The sequence below is a fragment of the Poromitra crassiceps genome (genome assembly GCF_964638095.1).
Source record: "Poromitra crassiceps genome assembly, chromosome: 17".
In the NCBI taxonomy this organism is placed as follows: Eukaryota; Metazoa; Chordata; class Actinopteri; order Beryciformes; family Melamphaidae; genus Poromitra; species Poromitra crassiceps.
Genome location: NC_139635.1, coordinates 29,301,834 through 29,324,198, shown reverse-complemented (window position 1 = coordinate 29,324,198; position 22,365 = coordinate 29,301,834). Strand labels below are relative to the sequence as shown.

At 44.2% G+C, this 22,365-nt stretch overlaps 2 protein-coding genes across 2 annotated transcripts; both read left to right on the top strand.

Moving 5' to 3' along the window:
- Positions 1-604: 604 nt before the first annotated feature.
- Positions 605-5,539, top strand: LOC310792331 (P2Y purinoceptor 14-like; the record flags this gene model as incomplete). The annotated part of the gene is made up of 3 exons (XM_083654053.1): positions 605-754; positions 4,299-4,561; positions 4,888-5,539. 3 exons carry the CDS (start codon positions 605-607, stop codon positions 5,537-5,539), a joined length of 1,065 nt encoding a protein of 354 aa, XP_083510179.1.
- Positions 5,540-5,543: 4 nt separating this feature from the next.
- LOC310792329 (P2Y purinoceptor 14-like) lies at positions 5,544-18,579 on the top strand (the record flags this gene model as incomplete). The annotated part of the gene is made up of 4 exons (XM_083654051.1): positions 5,544-5,668; positions 10,985-11,147; positions 17,340-17,602; positions 17,934-18,579. 4 exons carry the CDS (start codon positions 5,544-5,546, stop codon positions 18,577-18,579), a joined length of 1,197 nt encoding a protein of 398 aa, XP_083510177.1.
- Between the last annotated feature and the right edge of the window lie 3,786 nt (positions 18,580-22,365).

The following is a 22,365-nucleotide window of genomic DNA, read 5'->3' as shown; positions in this document are numbered from 1 at the left end:
TGCCTGTACCAACCCAGTGTCGGCGTATGCCGGTAGCAATGACCAGTGGACCCTATTCACAGTCCCTGCTCAGCCCGCAGCTGAGGGGAGAAGGGAGGGGGGCTGGCTGCACTGTGTGGAAAGCGCTCATACACAGATAAGACCCTGGGCGGGTTCTATTACCTGCAATCTCTGTAAATGTGTGTTGTTGTTTTTTTGTAAATGTGTTGTTAAGACAGCTAAATGTCAGCTATGATGCTGCAGTACAAGAAACTGAACTGCTGCATTGAGGGGGGAAAACAGTCTATAATTAGCGTTAATTTTGTCGTCTATTTTTTTAAATTTAGTCTTAGTCTTAGTCCTGTGTCAAATGTCCTTGTAAGTTATTATCATATTTAGTCAACCTCATCCTGTTTTTAGTAGTAAAAAAAGTAGTCAATGAGCATATTTCCTCATTGCTTTTGTTAAAAGAAATAACACTACTTTGCCGTATGACTCCCATCTTTGTTCCAACCTAGAGCCGGGTTGTAATGAAGCTATATTGAAGCTACAGTCCAGACTTTGAAGACCTGAAGGTGGTTAACTAACTTGAGCTTGCGTTACCTCTGTCAGATTACCCATGAACATGAGCGGTCTGGTGGGACAGAGCGTGGCTTCATCCTTCAACCAGTCCTCAGGCATCAATCGGTTGGATGGCAACGTTTCGCTTACCTGTGGTCAGGTCGACACCTCGGCTAAGCTGTTCTTCATGCTGGCCTCCATCCTGCAGTTCCTGGTGCGTTGCAATGCCTCCAAACCTTCACATCAGACTCGAGTCACTTCAGTCTGAGATCAGATAGCAGCTTTTTACTCCTCAAACTCAAAGCTCAGCTGTGAGTGTCACTATGTTTGTGTATGTGAGTGTCACTATGTTTGCCAACTAGCTAGCTGATCTGAAGTAACCAAGCAGATACAGCTGTAGAAAATCAAAATTGAGCAGAACGGTAGTGATGTACCTGCTTGCTGTTGAAGAAGAGTCTGTTCAGAAGAGGAGGATGAAGGTTCATGATGTTCTGCCAGAGCTGCATCAAGTCAACTCTACTTGAGTCCCAAGTCAGTCTCCAGTCTTGAGGCACAAGTCTCTCAAGTCAGGTCCGCAAATCTAAATGTAGCATAGGTGTCAGGTAGACTGGGGGACGTTAATGGGGACATATCAACACCATTTTTCCAAATGACCAATTTTGTCCCCATTACTTTTTAAAACCATAATTTGTTTAAAAAATGTTCTAGAAAAATAGCCTATATCTGCCGATACCGATATTATTCCGATACCATAGCTATTTTTTCTTGAATATACAGTACAGACAGAAATGTGGCCAATTGAAGAAAAAAGAAAAGAAAAATACAACTTAAATACAACAACAAATACAACAAAAAAGCCAACAAATGTTAACTAACAGATGAGAACACATTGAGAAATGTTTATTTGCACTAGTGCTGCAACTAACGATTATTTTCATTATTGATTAATCTGTCAATTATTTTCTTGATTAATCGATTAGTTGTTTCCCAAAGCCCTTGATCACGTCCTCAAATGTCTTGTTTTGTCCAAAAACCAAAGATATTCAGTTTACTGTCATAGATGAATAAAGAAACCAGACAATATTCCCATTTAAGAAGCTGGATTTTTTTTTCTCGAAAAAAGAAGACCCCCCCCCCCTGATACAATGGAATGTAAATATAGAAGAAACATTGTCCAAAAAAGTAATGTTATTTCAGTCGTTTCTTCTTTGTCATATTGTGATATTGTTGGATTTTGTTATCGCTGGGATGACTAACATGCACTGGTGCGTTCTATAGTAATGTGATATTGGCATTATTTGATTGACCTTTTTGATTGACATTGTGTTGTAGCTGTGATTGTGATGCATGACGGATGAAAGCAGAGCCAGATTAACACCCCCAGGGGCCCCGGGGCACTGAAGCTCCCAGGAGCCCCCCTACCCATCGTCCGGATGTTTGGATGTTTTTTCGCCATATTTAGAGGAATATCTCATTTTAAATTAACATTAGTATTATACTGTTATGTTTCTGTATTCCGTTTCTGAGATTCAGTTTCTCACTCATTCATAGGCGATTCTAGGCTTTGCAAAGAGGTAGCACCAGCAGGATAAAGATATTAGTCTGACTGGGGGGTTTCTAGGGGCGGCTGTGCCCCCCCTGGACAAAGAAATTTTGTACATTTTAAAGTAAAATGCCTGAATCTGATGCACTCTGAGAGCAAAAGGAAGAGGCTAATCTTCACATTAATATCCTCTTCACTGTGCTGTGGCTTTACAATGATGAAAAAATAATTGATATTACATTTCCAATACAAAACAGCAGAGGGTGCCGCAGCACCACAAGCACCCCCACTTCCCGCGCCCCTGGTCACCACTTGCCCACAGGCATCCAATGAGACTAAATCATCAGACTTAATCTTCTTGGAAACACATTTTCTTTTGTCCTGATTGGTCTTAGATTTGTGTCATAGTTCTGTGGAGCCCAACATGAGCCAGACAAAAAAAAAATATATATATATATATTTTTTTTTTTGGAGGGCCCCTTCACCCCGAGGGCCCCGGGGCACCTGCCCCGGTTGCCCTATGGTTAATCCGGCCTTGGATGACAGTGCATTTTATGCTGTGTATTTTCATATTGCGCGTCATTATGTATTTTTTCTAATATTCTACTATAGCCTACCGATCTCCCCAATACAATGCCTAAAATCGCATATGAAGGGAGGTGTTATAGTCTCCCATCTGAAATAAATTAAGTCTGTCTCAAGCCTTGTCTTCTGCTTCCGCTCATCAAGTCAATGCTTCCGCTGCACATGCAGCAGAGGTGTGAGTTTCAGTTTCATGGTTTCATGTCACATTTTGCACATAAACGGTGCAATCGGAAATGTATCTCATCTCAGCTCTGATGAGATGACGCAACGCTCTGCATTTATCAATCTGGACACGAGCGGAGGCTGCGATCAAATCAGGTCAGGTCCCTCCTCGTGTACCATTTCCAATAACCCCAGAGCATTGTAAAGTTCGAAAGTCAAAATCTATTTAAGATGGATGTATTCATTTCCGAAATTCCTAGCATCTTTTTATAACTAAATACTCAGCTTCAATCTTTTTTTCTTGGCATTAAGCCTTTCAAGATCATTTTCAAACTATTGTTTATAATTAACGGTGTTAACAGTTGTCTGGTGTGAAGCAATTAAGCAACCTCTACATGCTTGTAAGAAGCCACCATCCATGAATGATTATGCATTTATCAATCGTAAAAACTATCACTAAATGTTCAGGGAATTTAATTTGTGATGCCAGGCCTCTCCTAAACATGGTTGAATGGCCGGTGGGCACACATGACTCCTATATTTTGCAAAATAGCAGCATCGGGACGGGAGCGCCCGCTGCCTGCATGGCTGGGGAGTCATCTCATCCTCAGTGAGTAACTAGTAACTAGGCTACTAATGCGTTCAATTAATATTCTAAAAGTATTCCAATGGTATTTTGGTGTGATTCATGTAGCCTACTAAGTGACAAAGTTTATACCTGGTCAACTCACTGGAAAACCCTGCAACAGAGCAGAAAGCAGATTCAACACAACATGGTGGAGGCTGCAGCCTGCGTCTGGTGGCTCTGTCTAGAATCAGCAGGGGAACTCTACTATAAGCTATCATATTATTATATATACTGTAATGTATACATGTCATGGATGTAATGACATTCAAACCTCAGTTAGAGTTTGGTTGTCCACTAAAACGCTGTTGACCGCAGCAGCGTTTTCTTTATCTTTCCACAGAGACAGTCTGTGTCTCGTCATAGACGCTGGGGTAGCTGGCTGGGGGCGTGGTCAGGGTGGGGTAAATCCCCCGTTCTATCCATTCAGCATAGTTAGCATTTAGCTGCTAGCCCAGCCCAGGCAGACAGGATTGGGGATTTAACCCCCGCAGTAAACGCACATCTGAACAGACATCTATGTATCTGCTCTAGAATCCCCAATCCTGTAGTGTAGAGTCCTTTGGTGAGTCAGCCCATTGAGATATACTCGCGCCGAGTCGCGCGCCAGCCGTAGTAACATTTTGTGGGCATTCCCACACAGACAGACTGTCTCTATACTGCATTTTTCTGACTTGCTTTAATGCCACTTTTCAGGCTGCTACTTAGAACTAATTGGTTCAATATGACTTGTTTCTATTTCGAGGTCAGAGAAGTCTCTCTTTTAACTTGGTGGGACGATAAAGATTTGAACTTTGTGAATAAAGGCGACTGACTGTAGGTTTTTCCTTGCTGCCTCCCCAGGTGGGACTGGTCCTAAATGGCTTCACCATGAAGGTTTACTTCTGCCGGCCCTGGCAGCAGCAGGCATCCAGCAGCATGACGATCTACCTGAAGAACATGGTGGTCGCTGACTTCCTGCTCACCCTCTGTCTCCCCTTTCGCATCGCCTACTATGCCAGCAGTTCCTTCCAGGCCTGGTGGGTCTACTGCCACTTCGGCAGCTTGATCTTCTACGTCAACATGTATGCCAGTATCCTGTTCATGGGATACATCGCCGCTTACAGGTAGGATCAGATGCATCAGACCGTCCTGTAACTGGCCGGTCTCAGGTTTGATCCTGTGTGACACAAATTAACTGTTTGGACACTTCATCCCTAACAGATGCCCTAATAGAATCACCAAAACATATGTTTATGAGTTTAAATTGGCATACTACTTAATCTAAGAATTCATACAGTTGAGTATATTATTCCTTTGCATTCAAGTGGTGTCAGATTTGTCAGATTTGACCACTGACGTTATCTGCTGTCAAATTTAACGCACACCTGCATCTCCTCTTCTGTGCTGTCCTCCTCTCTCCTCCTCTCCTCTCTTCCTCCCCTCTCTCCAGGTATCTGAAGATTGTCCATCCTTTAACAACTCACATCCTGCAGCAGGTGCGGGCTACCTACATCATCTCCACGGTAACCTGGGTGTTCTTCCTGGCCGCGATGGCCATCTACGTCACCCTGTCGCTCCTCAACGAGCACCATCTGAACTCCATCTCCGATACAACGAGCTGCAACCCCCTGCGCAGCGTCGATCTCAGTCTGGTCTACAAGATCGCCCACGGCACCCACGTCACTCTCTTCTTATCTGTGCTCATCGCCCTGGTCTTCTTCTACGTCAGCACCTCCCGCAGGCTCCGCAGGCTGGTACAGCGGAATCAGTGGCGGCAAGCATCGTCCTCAGGCTCCAAGAAGCTCGTCAAGTCCCGCAGGAAGATGCTGGTGCTGCTCAGCGTCTTCTGCATCTGTTTCGTCCCGTACCACCTGGTACGTCTTCCTTACTCCTTCCTGGGGGAACTGTGTGCATGGCGCCAGACCTTCTTCTACCTGATAGAGCTGACCGGCATGGTGGCGGCTCTCAACGTCTGCCTGGACCCACTCATCTACTTCATCTTCTCTAAGGAGTTCCGGGCCCAGCTGAACCTGCAGAAGATGTTCAGCACCAGGCAGGCCAGCACACAGGCCGCCAGGCAGAGTGCCTCAGGCACCCAATGAGGAGATGAGGACCAGTGAGGGCCTGCGGAAGGTGTTCATCAGGCAGGCCGGTAGCCAGGCCACCAAGCAGAGTGCCACTCAGGCACCCAGTGAGGAGATGAGGACCAGCGAGGACCGTCTGAGCGACCAGTGAGACTAATCTGTAATAATTTTATACAGTTGTCTGTTGACAATCAGACTTTCTCAGTTGTTGTTGCCATTTTTCTGTGGCCTTTCAATTAACAGTCTGTATTTTTAGATAGAATATAATTTCTACTGTTTGATTCAGTCATGACTATTTATCATTACTTTAGAAAAGGAGGCACATCATTAATTTCAAATATAAAAATAGCCTAATAATTGATTTGCTTTTATATACCCCTAATACCCCTAGATATACTTGAAAAAGGTCTTGTACCGAAACGTTGTGTATTAAATTTTCCAATTTTGAGCAAGTGAAGACAGTGTGCGGGTGTCCATTATTTTTCTATATACCCCTAATATAAATGGTTCTACAGTTTATAGATTGGTAATGTGGATAATGTTCTGTGGGTCCATGGTATAGATCACACATGGGCAAAATACGGCGCCCCCTGTGTGGCCCGCGATGGAATTGTAATTTTCTTTTTTTTTCTTTTCTTTTTTTACAGTGCACCTGAACGCAACATGCAAGATACCCGCTGAATGAGTGTCCAAATGTTCATGTCATTCTGACCAATACTCCACTTCTGTTATAGCATTTCAGTCTGGAATATGGAATATCTTTCAATCATCTTTATGACTAAAAGGCTAAAAGTAATCTCATGTGTAAGAAATGACTGTTCTACATTGAAGTAGAAATTTAAATAATTAACTTGTTGGTTTTGGATTTATTTAGCTTCAAGAGTGCATTTTTGTTCGTGTGACCCTCAACACAGGCTTTGAGAATCCCGGGCCACTTACTGGTACTTATGCTTAAATGAACCCACTCATATTCTGGTTTATTTCAAGAAAAACATTTCAGCTAGTGGAAATTCTAATTGGCTGGTAACTTTAAAATCTAGCAGCCCTATTGGCAGGTGGTCAAAAAAGTTAATTTCAAGCCCTGCAGGGAGAGCAGGTGGTGACATAGGAGTGAGTGAGAAAAGGATCAAATATTGGTGGTTAAGGCTGCATAATGACATCACAACTGTTAATATAAAATGAGTTATTCCTCTAAACCTGACTTCAAATGCCCCAATTTTTTTGCGCTGGCGCCGTTCGGCCCTCAGCAAAATCTGGTAGCGAGGAATTTTTTTTGTGGCCCTCTCTATCATTGTTAGATTGTTACATTACTGAGGGATATAGCCTACAGTATTGTGGTTTTCAATAGAGTTCAACAGGCATGTGACTTTTCGTGACGTAATTTGCCCCGGAAGTAAGTTCTGCGTCCATTTTCTCCATAGACATTTAAAACTAAAACTCCCGGTACTCCCGAAGGCCAGTCCGCCCCTGCACATCATGTGAACCACTATGTGGCTGGCATGCCAGCCGCTAATGGCATGTAGTCAAGGGGTCTGTACAAGTACTTTTTGAGGATTTGTACTTTTTAAAGTATTTTCAATAATGCTAATAGTAATAATAGATATTCTAAAGTACTTTTACACTGAGTAAATTAGTAAATTCAGATTGCCCCCCCCCCCTCCCTTCATCCAGTCTGTCTGTCTCCATATAGGCTATTATTCCATATTATTATGCTTCTCAAACCAATCTAACTGCAGTTTAAATACTGCAAGCATGTAAATACGCTACACTATAGCAAGATCAAAGTGAAAAGAATGTTCTAAATGCATCAGCTAGAATAATATAGCCTATTAGATTGGTGAAAGTTTGTCCAGAAAGATATCATTTTCTCTCGCCTGCTGCAGGAAGGATGATGTACATAAATATACCCTACATTATGTAAAGTCATTGCATAAATGTGTTTTTATTGTAAAACTAAATGTGAAGTAGGGCCAAGTTATTGGAGCGGACATCACAGTATAGAAGCGCGTTCCGCTGTCACTTATCTAAATCACGTTAAATCGACAAGGGATATATATAGGCCCAGGAGGACATATATGTTTCACTTAGGGTGGTGTTTTAATTTCGATGTTTTATTTGGTCCAATATTGAAATGTTCTACAATTGCAGGCTGTGTTACCATTACACATTATTTTAGATCGACCTTTTATATCTATTTCGCCTCATTTGGTTGCTATTTAGTAGCGAAATGGAGTACCCAATTGCATGCTGGGGACTGAGGAGAGAGGGAGAGAGTGACACAGAGAAGGGTGACAGAGGAGAGAGCCAGAGGGGAGGGAGAGAGCCAGAGGGGAGCGCTCCGCGCACTGAATAGGCCTGCTTTTCAAAAGCGCAAAGCGCTAAATGTACGCCAGGTCGGAAGATATCAGTAGGCCGGTATTTAGCGCCGACACGCCTAGTCTCGCCCATTCTGGGACTGCGCCACGCCCATTCGGCCTAAAGCACATTTGGCAGCGTAAAGCCATATTGATATCGTCCCAAAACAGGCGCAAGGCACGTTTTTTTGCGGTTAAGGCCCGTTTTAGCGCCGAAGGCCTGTGGGAGAATAGGGCCCATAGGCTACACTGTAAAAAATGTAATAAAATAAAATAAAAATAAATAAATTGCGGCCGGCCCAATTGTCCAGCGGCCCACGGGGAAAACTCCTGGTACTCCCGATGGCCAGTCCACCCCTGGCTACAGGAACACAGGGCCGGTTCCAGAACAAGATGACTAGGGGTGCATCCTAGATAGGAAGGGGTGCAGATGCCCGGCCGACATGTTATTTTACTAAAAATAATGCATTTGACCATCATTTCAAGTAGAATGATACCACCCAAGCAAGAATATTTCAAGTGTTTCAAGTGCTTTATTGAAATATTTGGACCATATAATGATAATACAATGATCTCAACCTTAAAAGGTTACATATAGGTGCCAAAAAGCCATAAAATCACATCAAAGAACAAAGAAAAACAACAACTATAATTCAAGTTTAAACAGTAAGTGTGCAGCTGTAGCATTTTTTTTTTTATTTTTTTTATTTTTTTTTTTACTTTTCAACTGAGCATGCAGACAATTAAAATAAGGGTGCAATGCATGCTTTTGCACCCCCGTAGAACCGGGCCTGCAGGAACAACACTGATTACCGTAATGCATCAGGAAATAACTTTTCTCAGCAAGTTAAGTTTCTGCTTTCACTTGTAAATTATCACACCTGTGACACTAACCAGTAACCACATTGTAATCGTGGTTAGTGCAGCTGTCTCACTCACTCACTCTCACTCTCACACACACACACACACACACACACACACACACACACACACACACGCACACACACACACACACACATGCACACACACACACACGCACACACACACACACACACGCACACACACACACGCACTCTGAAGTTCTTCCTGACATATGTGAAGATTATAACGATAACAATCAGAAGGAAATTGCAGAGCATACAGAGAAGCTTTCTGCAGCTGACGGAAAAGGCAGGTGAGTGTAGGTGACTGATGATCACCGATCCTACTGCTAGTTTCAGTCTGATAATATGATGATGATAATGAATACAGTATTGCATTTATTTCTATCGTATCTATTGGTTCTATCTACCTTTTAAAGTAGGATTCTGCAAAACCTGACACGTTTTGAAATGTTCAAGTGGGTTGATTAGACTCATAAACACTGACAGTGCTGACTTGAACACTTTGACTGAACACTTTGATTTGAACACAAGTTAAATTAACTGACAATTTTATTGTCACAGGCTGTGAGCCGGGGCCCCAACTTTGGGCCACTGGTACCATCTTGGGGGATTAACTTTCATTTTGGCAAGGTATACACCCGTAGAATTAGAAAATATACGTGGTAGCATTGCACTGGTGCCCTCCAAATGTGTGTTGTCACTCGATTTATAACCCCATGCAAAACAAACATTTCAAACCTTTTAGTCGAGGGACTTAGGGAGATATGAGGCTAAGTTTGTGCAAATCAAGTCTAAAGGCACCAAACCCAAACCCAGGTGTAGCCCAGGACATGCTCTAATGATTTAGTGAGAGCGCTCGAGCCGGCGACCCATGGGGTCACCATGGTGGCGAAATCCAATATGGCCACCGCCCGAAAGAGTTTTCGGCTATCCTAATCAATCACACAACATATGAGGCCATTTACACCTGGCGCTAACATGCATTTTCTGTGATCAGATTGCAATCAGATTGTGTTTTATCACTTGAAATGCCAGGTGTAAACAACCCCAAAACGCATTGAAGAAGGATTGCAATCTGATCGGCCAAACCACCTCGGGAGGTGGTCAGGGATGCATTGTGTACACATTGAACACAAGTGTAAATGCAATGTGTCCTCTCAATCTGGATACAGCAACTTTATGCGGATTGAGAGGACAACCATTTCTGCAATCAGATTGCAGAAAACGCATGTTAACGCCAGGTGTAAATGGCCTCTTTATTACTCAAATCTGTCGTCTTGACCCTCATTGTTGGTACTACAGGCACTCTCACATCCACATATTGAGGTCCAATGGACTCCTTTTACAGCATTTGAAGCACCTACATGACTTTTGGCAACCGCAGCAGATGAGGATGGCACAAGCTTTACTGGCATAGCAGCAAGATGAGTCCAGTAAGGTTCCCAAGCTGGGTGCCTCCCACCCAGCTTGGGTGAGAGGCAGGTTCTCGAGGAACGTGGTAGCGCTTAAGCCGATGTCTGGCTTAATCTATTCGGCTTCAGCAACAGTTCTTCATGTGCTGCAAAAAGTCATGTAGTGGTTGCTTCAAATGATGTCGAGCTGGAGTCCGTTGAACTTTGATGTGGATGCGCGGGTGCCTGTACCAACCCAGTGTCGGCGTATGCCGGTAGCAATGACCAGTGGACCCTATTCACAGTCCCTGCTCAGCCCGCAGCTGAGGGGAGAAGGGAGGGGGGCTGGCTGCGCTGTGTGGAAAGCGCTCATACACAGATAAGACCCTGGGCGGGTTCTGTTACCTGCAATCTCTGTAAATGTGTGTTGTTGTTTTTTTGTAAATGTGTTGTTAAGACAGCTAAATGTCAGCTATGATGCTGCAGTACAAGAAACTGAACTGCTGCATTGAGGGGGGAAAACAGTCTATAATATGCGTTAATTTTGTCGTCTATTTTTTTAAATTTAGTCTTAGTCTTAGTCCTGTGTCAAATGTCATTGTAAGTTATTATCATATTTAGTCAACCTCATCCTGTTTTTAGTAGTAAAAAAAGTAGTCGATGAGCATATTTCCTCATTGCTTTTGTTAAAACAAATAACACTACTTTGCCGTATGACTCCCTTCTTTGTTCCAACCTAGAGCCGGGTTGTAATGAAGCTATATTGAAGCTACAGTCCAGACTTTGAAGACCTGAAGGTGGTTAACTAACTTGAGCTTGCGTTACCTCTGTCAGATTACCCAGAAACATGAGCGGTCTGGTGGGACAGAGCGTGGCTTCATCCTTCAACCAGTCCTCAGGCATCAATCGGTTGGATGGCAACGTTTCGCTTACCTGTGGTCAGGTCGACACCTCGGCTAAGCTGTTCTTCATGCTGGCCTCCATCCTGCAGTTCCTGGTGCGTTGCAATGCCTCCAAACCTTCACATCAGACTCGAGTCACTTCAGTCTGAGATCAGATAGCAGCTTTTTACTCCTCAAACTCAAAGCTCAGCTGTGAGTGTCACTATGTTTGTGTGTGTGAGTGTCACTATGTTTGCCAACTAGCTAGCTGATCTGAAGTAACCAAGCAGATACAGCTGTAGAAAATCAAAATTGAAACGGTAGTGATGTACCTGCTTGCTGTTGAAGAAGAGTCTGTTCAGAAGAGGAGGATGAAGGTTCATGATGTTCTGCCAGAGCTGCATCAAGTCAACTCTGCTTGAGTCCCAAGTCAGTCTCCAGTCTTGAGGCACAAGTCTCTCAAGTCAGGTCCGCAAATCTAAATGTAGCATAGGTGTCAGGTAGACTGGGGGACGTTAATGGGGACATATCAACACCATTTTTCCAAATGACCAATTTTGTCCCCATTACTTTTTAAAACCATAATTTGTTTAAAAAATGTTCTAGAAAAATAGCCTATATCTGCCGATACCGATATTATTCCGATACCATAGCTATTTTTTCTTGAATATACAGTACAGACAGAAATGTGGCCAATTGAAGAAAAAAGGAAAGAAAAATACAACTTAAATACAACAACAAATACAACAAAAAAGCCAACAAATGTTAACTAACAGATGAGAACACATTGAGAAATGTTTATTTGCACTAGTGCTGCAACTAACGATTATTTTCATTATTGATTAATCTGTCAATTATTTTCTTGATTAATCGATTAGTTGTTTCCCAAAGCCCTTGATCACGTCCTCAAATGTCTTGTTTTGTCCAAAAACCAAAGATATTCAGTTTACTGTCATAGATGAATAAAGAAACCAGACAATATTCCCATTTAAGAAGCTGGATTTTTTTCTCTCGAAAAAAGAAGAAACCCCCCCCCCCCTGATACAATGGAATGTAAATATAGAAGAAACATTGTCCAAAAAAGTAATGTTATTTCAGTCGTTTCTTCTTTGTCATATTGTGATATTGTTGGATTTTGTTATCGCTGGGATGACTAACATGCACTGGTGCGTTCTATAGTAATGTGATATTGGCATTATTTGATTGACATTTTTGATTGACATTGTGTTGTAGCTGTGGATGTGATGCATGACGGATGACAGTGCATTTTATGCTGTGTATTTTCATATTGTGCGTCATTATGCATTTTTTCTAATATTCTACTATACCGATCTCCCCAATACAATGCCTAAAATCGCATATGAAGGGAGGTGTTGTCTCAAGCCTTGTCTTCTGCTTCCGCTCATCAAGTCAATGCTTCCGCTGCACATGCAGCAGAGGTGTGAGTTTCAGTTTCATGGTTTCATGTCACATTTTGCACATAAACGGTGCAAGCGCTAATCTATCGGAAATGTATCTCACCTCAGCTCACGCCACGCAACGCTCTGCATTTATCAATCTGGACATGAGCGGAGGCTGCGATCAAATCAGGTCAGGTCCCTCCTCGTGTACCATTTCCAATAACCCCAGAGCATTGTAAAGTTCGAAAGTCAAAATCTATTTAAGATGGATGTATTCATTTCCGAAATTCCTAGTATCTTTTTATAACTAAATATTCAGCTTCAATCTTTTTTTCTTGGCATTAAGCCTTTCAAGATCATTTTCAAACTATTGTTTATAATTAACGGTGTTAACAGTTGTCTGGTGTGAAGCAATTAAGCAACCTCTACATACTTGTAAGAAGCCACCATCCATGAATGATTATGCATTCATCAATCGTAAAAACTATCACTAAATGTTCAGGGAATTTAATTTGTGATGCCAGGCCTCTCCTAAACATGGTTGCAAGGCCGGATTAACCATAGGGCAACCGGGGCAGGTGCCCCGGGGCCCTCGGGGTGAAGGGGCCCTCCAAAAAAAAAAAAAAAAAAAAAAAAAAATTGGTCGGGCTCATGTTGGGCTCCACAAAACTATGACACAAATCTAAGACCAATCAGGACAAAATAAAATTTGTTTCCAAGAAGATTAAGTCTGATGATTTAGTCTCATTGGATGCCTGTGGGCAAGTGGTGACCAGGGGCGCGGGAAGTGGGGGTGCTTGTGGTGCTGCGGCACCCTCTGCTGTTTTTTATTGGAAATGTAATGTCAATTATTTTTTCATCATTGTAAAGCCACAGCACAGTGAAGAGGATATTAATGTGAAGATTAGCCTCTTCCTTTTGCTCTCAGAGTGCATCAGATTCATGCATTTTACTTTAAAATGTACAAAGTTTCTTTGTCCAGGGGGGGCACAGCCTCCCCTAGAAACCCCCCCAGTCAGACTAATATTTTTATCCTGCTGGTGCTACCTGTTTGCAAAGCCTAGAATCGCCTATGAGTGAGTGAGAAACTGCATCTCAGAAACTGAATAATGACATAACAGTATAATACTAATGTTAATTTAAAATGAGAAATTCCTCTAAATATGGCGAAAAAACATCCAAACATCCGGACGATGGGTAGGGGGGCCCCTGGGAGCTTCAGTGCCCAGGGGCCCCTGGGGGTGTTAATCTGGCTCTGCATGGTTGAATGGCCGGTGGGCACACATGACTCCTATATTTTGCAAAATAGCAGCATCGGGACGGGAGCGCCCGCTGCATGGCTGGGGAGTCATCTCATCCTCAGTGAGTAACTAGTAACTAGGCTACTAATGCGTTCAATTAATATTCTAAAAGTATTCCAATGGTATTTTGGTGTGATTCATGTAGCCTACTAAGTGACAAAGTTTATACCTGGTCAACTCACTGGAAAACCCTGCAACAGAGCAGAAAGCAGATTCAACACAACATGGTGGAGGCTGCAGCCTGCGTCTGGTGGCTCTGTCTAGAATCAGCAGGGGAACTCTACTATAAGCTATCATATTATTATATATACTGTAATGTATACATGTCATGGATGTAATGACATTCAAACCTCAGTTAGAGTTTGGTTGTCCACTAAAACGCTGTTGACCGCAGCAGCGTTTTCTTTATCTTTCCACAGAGACAGTCTGTGTCTCGTCATAGACGCTGGGGTAGCTGGCTGGGGGCGTGGTCAGGGTGGGGTAAATCCCCCGTTCTATCCATTCAGCATAGTTAGCATTTAGCTGCTAGCCCAGCCCAGGCAGACAGGATTGGGGATTTAACCCCCGCAGTAAACGCACATCTGAACAGACATCTATGTATCTGCTCTAGAATCTAATTAGAATTAATTGCTCTCTCTCAAATGGACCTACACTGTCACCTCTCTCTCTCATCTGTCTATCTCATCTTTTGAGTCCCATGCAGTTGCCGTATCCCTACCCATCAAGCTCAACATTGTGGTAATCTACTGCCCCCCTGGTCCACTTGGTGACTTTCTGGACGAGCTGGACACCCTCCTCTCCGTCTTTCCTGAGGATGGCACTCCACTCATCCTTCTAGGAGACTTCAACATCCAGCCAGTAACCTTACAATCTCTGCCTTTCCTTAACTTCTTCTCATCCTTTGACCTTTACCTCTCTCAATCTCCTCCCACTCACAAAGCAGGGAATGTGCTTGACCTGGTCTTCACCAGATCCTGCTCCACCTCTAATCTCACTGTGACTCCTCTTCCTGTATCCGACCACCACTTTATCACCTTCTCCCTTCCCATCCCCCTCCCCTCCTCCCACCCATCTCCCCCTCACTCTACCACCACCCGACGCAACCTAAAAACTCTCTCACCCGACTCCCTCTCTTCTACCGTCCTCTCCCTGCTTCCCCCTGCCGAGCAATTTGCTCTCCTGTCCACTGACGAGGCTTCCACCACTCTTCTCTCCTCTCTCTCCTCCGCTCTTGATTCTCTGTGCCCACTCACCACTAAGCCTGCCCGATCTTCTCCCCCTTCTCCTTGGCTGACTGAATCTCTGCAAACTTTTCGAACTGAGCTTCGGGCAGCTGAGAGAAAATGGAGAAAATCACATCTCCCTGAAGATCTCTCTTCCTACCACCTTATCCACTCCAACTTCACTGATGCTGTCTCCAAAGCAAAAACCTCCTTCTTCATCTCTGAAATCCAGTCCTCTGCATCCAATCCCAGTAAACTGTTTTCCACCTTCTCCACGCTCCTCAACCCTCCCTCCCCTCCCCCTCCCTCCTCCCTCTCTGCTGATGATTTTGTAACCTTCTTTACTAAAAAGGTGGATGACATCAGCTCCTCCTTCCATCCTCCAGGCACCCTCACTAACACTCCTGACTCCAATCCTGCTTCCCGGCCCCTTGTCCCTGGATTTCCTTCCTTCTCTCCCCTCTCTCCCGATGAGGTGCTTAAACTCATCAGCTCGAACCGAGCCACCTACTGCCCCCTCGATCCTATCCCTTCCTCTCTCCTCCAAACCATCTCACCTAACATATCTCCCTTCCTCACGACCTTCATTAACTCCTCTCTGTCCTCTGGTCTTGTTCCGCCTGCTCTAAAGACTGCAAGAGTCAAGCCTCTGCTTAAGAAACCCTCCCTTGACCCTACCGCTATTCAGAACTACAGACCTGTCTCTCTCCTCTCATTCCTTTCCAAAACCCTTGAACGAGCAACGTCCGAACAACTTTCTCTCTATCTCTCCCAAAATGACCTCCTGGACCCTCTGCAGTCCGGTTTCAAGGCTTCTCACTCCACTGAGACAGCTCTTCTTGCTGTCACAGAGGCCCTTCACACTGCTAAGGCCTCATCCCTCTCCTCTGTTCTTGTCCTCCTTGACCTGTCTGCTGCCTTCGATACAGTCAACCACCAAATCCTTCTTTCCACTCTGTCTGACCTAGGCATTTCAGGTTCTGCACTCTCCTGGTTTGCTTCCTACCTCTCGAACCGCTCATACCAGGTCTCATGGAGAGGGTCCCTCTCCAGATCCTGTCCTCTTACCACCGGTGTCCCCCAGGGCTCAGTCCTGGGCCCCTTACTTTTCCTTCTCTATATCAGATCTCTTGCCTATGTGATCTCTTCTCATGGCTTTTCTTATCACTGCTATGCTGACGACACCCAGCTTTTCCTTTCCTTTCCCCCCTCAGACACTCAAATCGAGGCTCGCATCTCTGCATGCCTCAAAGACATTGGCGACTGGATGTCTGCCCACCACCTCAAGCTCAACCTTGGTAAGACAGAGCTACTCTTCCTCCCAGGAAAAGACTGCCCTCTCGCAGATCTCTCCATCTCCATTGACAACACCACTGTACTTCCCTCCCAAACAGCTAAGAACCTTGGGGTGATCCTTGACAACCAGCTGTCCTGCTCAGCCAACATAGCTGCTACAGCACGCTCCTGTAGGTTCTCTCTCTACAACATCCGCAAAATCCATCCCTTTCTCACAAGAGAAGCGACTCAACTCCTGGTCCAGTCTCTTGTCTCCTCCCGCCTGGACTACTGCAACGTGCTCCTGGCCGGCCTACCTGCCACCGACATCCGACCGCTTCAGCTCATTCAGAACGCTGCAGCCCGTCTCGTATTCAACCAACCCAAATTCTCTCACGTCACTCCCCTCTTCCAGGAGCTCCACTGGCTTCCCATCTCGGCCCGCATCAAATTCAAGACACTGGTACTGGCCTACCGGGCAGTACACCAGTCAGCTCCCCTGTACCTGCAATCTATGGTCAGGTTCCAAACCTCTCAGCGCTCCCTTCGCTCCTCCACCAGTGCAGGTCGCCTCGCCCCTCCTTCGCTACGGGGGCTCAAAAGTCGCTCATCCCGATCTCGACTCTTCTCGTCCCTGGCACCTCAATGGTGGAACGAGCTTCCACCTTCGGTCAGGATGGCTGAATCACTGCCGATCTTTCGGAAAAGACTAAAGACGCACCTTTTCAGGCTCCATCTGGGCCCTTCTTGATCTAACTTCGTTCTCTCTTTCACCCAAAAAAAAAAAAAAAAAAAAAAAAAAAACTAACCTTAACTTGTACCACTAACCTAAACTTGTACCACTGTTCCTTCAGAAGTTGTAGTTATCACAGACTGTGCTCCATAGTAGATTGCTCTATTGCTGACAAAAATGTGTTATTGTAAGTCGCTTTGGATAAAAGCGTCTGCCAAATGACGTAATGTAATGTAATGTAATGTAATTGGTTCAATATGACGTGTTTCTATTTCGAGGTCAGAGAAGTCTCTCTTTTAACTTGGTGGGACGATAAAGATTTGAACTTTGTGAATAAAGGCGACTGACTGTAGGTTTTTCCTTGCTGCCTCCCCAGGTGGGACTGGTCCTAAATGGCTTCACCATGAAGGTTTACTTCTGCCGGCCCTGGCAGCAGCAGGCATCCAGCAGCATGACGATCTACCTGAAGAACATGGTGGTCGCTGACTTCCTGCTCACCCTCTGTCTCCCCTTTCGCATCGCCTACTATGCCAGCAGTTCCTTCCAGGCCTGGCGGGTCTACTGCCACTTCGGCAGCTTGATCTTCTACCTCAACATGTATGCCAGTATCCTGTTCATGGGATACATCGCCGCTTACAGGTAGGATCAGATGCATCAGACCGTCCTGTAACTGGCCGGTCTCAGGTTTGATCCTGTGTGACACAAATTAACTGTTTGGACACTTCATCCCTAACAGATACCCTAATAGAATCACCAAAACATATGTTTATGAGTTTAAATTGGCATACTACTTAATCTAAGAATTCATACAGTTGAGTATATTATTCCTGGTGGTGTCAGATTTGTGGTGTCAGATTTGTCAGATTTGACCACTGACGTTATCTGCTGTCAAATTTAACGCACACCTGCATCTCCTCTTCTGTGCTGTCCTCCTCTCTCCTCCTCTCCTCTCTTCCTCCCCTCTCTCCAGGTATCTGAAGATTGTCCATCCTTTAACAACTCACATCCTGCAGCAGGTGCGGGCTGCCTACATCATCTCCACGGTAACCTGGGTGTTCTTCCTGGCCGCGATGGCCATCTACGTCACCCTGTCGCTCCTCAACGAGCAACGTCTGAAATCCTTCTCCGATACAGCGAGCTGCAACACCCTGCGCAGCGTCGATCTCAGTCTGTTCTACAAGATCGCCCACGGCACCTACGTCACTCTCTTCTTATCTGTGCTCATCGCCCTGGTCTTCTTCTACGTCAGCACCTCCCGCAGGCTGACGCTGGTACAGCGGAATCAGTCGGGGCAAGCATCGTCCTCAGGCTCCAAGAAGCTCGTCAAGTCCCGCAGGAAGATGCTGGTGCTGGTCAGCGTCTTCTGCATCTGTTTCGTCCCATACCACCTGGTACGTCTTCCTTACTCCTTCCTGGGTGAACTCTGTGCATGGCGCCAGGCCTTCTTCTACCTGATAGAGCTGACCAGCATGGTGGCGGCTCTCAACGTCTGCCTGGACCCGCTCATCTACTTCATCTTCTGTAAGGAGTTCCGGGCCCAGCTGAACCTGCAGAAGGTGTTCAGCACCAGGCAGGCCAGCAGCACACAGGCAGCCAGGCAGGGTGCCACTAGATGAGGACCAGCGAGGGCCTGCGGAAGGTGTTCATCTGGCAGGCCGGCACCCAAGCCACCAAGCAGAGTGCCACTCAGGCACCCAGTGAGGAGATGAGGACCAGCGAGGACCGTCTGAGCGACCAGTGAGACTAATCTGTAATAATTTTATACAGTTGTCTGTTGACAATCAGACTTTCTCAGTTGTTGTTGCCATTTTTCTGTGGCCTTTCAATTAACAGTCTGTATTTTTAGATAGAATATAATTTCTACTGTTTGATTCACTCATGACTATTTATCATTACTTTAGAAAAGGAGACACATCATTTATTTCAAATATAAAAATAGCCTAATAATTGATCTGCTTTTATATACCCCTAATACCCCTAGATATACTTGAAAAAGGTCTTGTACCGAAACGTTGTGTATTAAATTTTCCAATTTTGAGCAAGTGAAGACAGTGTGCGGGTGTCCATTATTTTTCTATATACCCCTAATATAAATGGTTCTACAGTTTATAGATTGGTAATGTGGATAATGTTCTGTGGGTCCATGGTATAGATCACACATGGGCAAAATACGGCGCCCCCTGTGTGGCCCGCGATGGAATTGTAATTTTCTTTTTTTTTCTTTTCTTTTTTTACAGTGCACCTGAACGCAACATGCAAGATACCCGCTGAATGAGTGTCCAAATATTCATGTCATTCTGACCAATACTCCACTTCTGTTATAGCATTTCAGTCTGGAATATGGAATATCTTTCAATCATCTTTATGACTAAAAGGCTAAAAGTAATCTCATGTGTAAGAAATGACTGTTCTACATTGAAGTAGAAATTTAAATAATTAACTTGTTGGTTTTGGATTTATTTAGCTTCAAGAGTGCATTTTTGTTTGTGTGACCCTCAACACAGGCTTTGAGAATCCCGGGCCACTTACTGGTACTTATGCTTAAATGAACCCACTCATATTCTGGTTTATTTCAAGAAAAACATTTCGGCTAGTGGAAATTCTAATTGGCTGGTAACTTTAAAATCTAGCAGCCATATTGGCAGGTGGTCAAAAAAGTTAATTTCAAGCCCTGCAGGGTGGTGACATAGGAGTGAGTGAGAAAAGGATCAAATATTGGTGGTTAAGGCTGCATAATGACATCACAACTGTTAATATAAAATGAGTTATTCCTCTAAACCTGACTTAAAATGCCCCAATTTTTTTGCGCTGGCGCCGTTCGGCCCTCAGCAAAACCTGGTAGCGAGGACATTTTTTTGTGGCCCTCTCTATCATCAAAGTTGCCCATCCATGGGTTACGGCATGACAATATTTGTTCGGTCCCCGGCAACAATCTGGGTTTCTCGTGTGGCCCCCCATGAAAAATAGTTGCCCACCCCTGGTATAGATAGATTTATTGTGGTGCTATGTGTAGTATATTCCAATTCTGAACCAGATTGTTACATTACTGAGGGATATAGCCTACAGTATTGTGGTTTTCAATAGAGTTCAACAGTGACTTTTCGTGATGTAATTTGCCCCGGAAGTAAGTTCTGCGTCCATTTTCTCCATAGACATTTCGATAAATGGGGGGGAGGGGGGTCTATTTTTAAAACTAAAACTCCCGGTACTCCCGAAGGCCAGTCCGCCCCTGCACATCATGTGAACCACTATGTGGCAGCCGCTAATGGCATGTAGTCAAGGGGTCTGTTTTCAGAGGTGGAAAGTAGGCTACTCAAGTACAAGTAGGCTACTCAAGTACAAGTACTTTTTGTACTTTTTAAAGTATTTTCAATAATGCTAATAGTAATAATAGATATTCTAAAGTACTTTTACACTGAGTAAATTAGTAAATTCAGATTGCTCGTTAACAGGTCCGGAATCACTTCCACATTTAGGGCGCACAAACTGGTTAGTGCAATGTTCAATTAAATTAAATCGTGCTCAAGACTGGCAAATTGAATTAGACAGGTTTAATGATTCCCATCATCTTATTAGTTGAGAAATCTCAGTTTCATTTGACATTGCTGATAGCCACAGCACAATGGACATATCTGTTGATTGTGATTTGTGATATTGTTGCTATCCTAGCATGTCTGGCAAAGGAGAGAATCGCCAAACTAAGCATCCGTGCCCACATCTGAATTCAGTATGAAAGACAAGACAGACAAAGACTGGGACAGCTTAGGTAACTCTGGTAACATGTGCTGGATGTGTGGAATGTCATTAATTTATGGTAAATAATTAAAATATAAAACATTTTTAAAGTAACGCAAATGTACTTTTACTTGAGTACTTTTAAATAGGCTACTATTTTTACTCTACTTGAGTAATTTCCTGGACTAGTAATTTTACTTGTGCTTGAGTTAATTTTCACTAGCTAAAGTAACAATACTTGTACTTGAGTATGATTTGTCAGTACTCTTTCCACCTCTGTCTGTTCTGGCCTTACTAAACTTCAGCAGTGCCGACAGTAACTTCTCATCAATAACGACTTGTAGGACTGGCGATAATATCATACAGGCTAAGGCTTATCCCTGCTTTAATTTTGCAGTAAATAGATGGCTCTTTGAAGCTTTGGGTTAACACATGATGACAGCAGAAATGGTCCGTTTAATACCAGTTCCACTGTCACAGACCCAGCAGTCCTTCAGCTGCCTCCAGCCCTCTGTGAGATGGAGAGGAACAAAGGGAATAAGAATGAAGTTGGTAACTGAGCTGGCCTCTGGCATACGACTATATTCAACACTGAGTTTATTCGCCTTTCATCTGATTCCGGTCTGAGAATACTTTGTCTTAATTACAAATGGTAGCAGCAGGCTGACCTGGGCTACAAAACGATCTGGAACATAGGAAGCAGAGGTATCAGGAGAGATGACGAAAACGAGACGAGCTGAGAAGAACACTCCCACCTTCTACATTATGCAAGGAACATTTGAGTCACGCTGAATACAGAAAGACTGAAGGGGCAGAAAGCACTGCTCTGTGTCTAAAGCAGTACATCAGCGTGTGTGACGCTCAAACTGAGCTCTTCTTCTTCTCTCAACTTTTAAGCCGTTAAATGGCCCATTGGCTGCCCTGCACAGCCACATGGAGCCAGCACTGCCCCCCTCATGTCAAAGGCACAGAAAAAAATAAAATAATAAAAAACACATCACATCTATTCAAAACTCTAATAATCGGAATGGTTTTTAGACCCGCACACAGTCACATCTCGTTAAGACAGACGCAAGGCATGGACTGCAGATTGGCTGACTGGATATTGAGAGCAGAGGCAGTGTGGCATTTTGATTTGCTTGAAACACGCTACTTCAGTCTGCCATGCTGACGCCAAAGAGGGATCCCTTCACTACAGATATGTGAATACTGCATGAAGTGCATGAGAAGACTAGTAAAACAATGTAATGGTCATAGTTTTGGCCCAACAACCCCTACTACGCCCTAGACAGGATGCTGATAAGACTACACTGAGGAAGAAGAAGAGGAACACCAATCTGTGTATAGACCTGCATCAAGATTGAAGAGCAGCTGACCGACTGGGAAACCTTTGGCACACCACTGAGAATAAATGCAGAGTTAAGGTTATACCTTCTCAAGATGAACCTGATAAGGTGGACTACTATCAGCTATGCAGCCATTTGCGATTAGACCTACTTCTGGAACGATCACACAATCTGGCCAACAAACCACTTACCTTCTTGCTCAATCTAATTGAATTGTGCATTTTAGATACCATAGAATTTCTGGTAATAAGACAAAGAGTATGCAATAGCATACAGAGCTGTAGGTAGGCTATGTGGATAGGAACGGCACAAGTACACTAG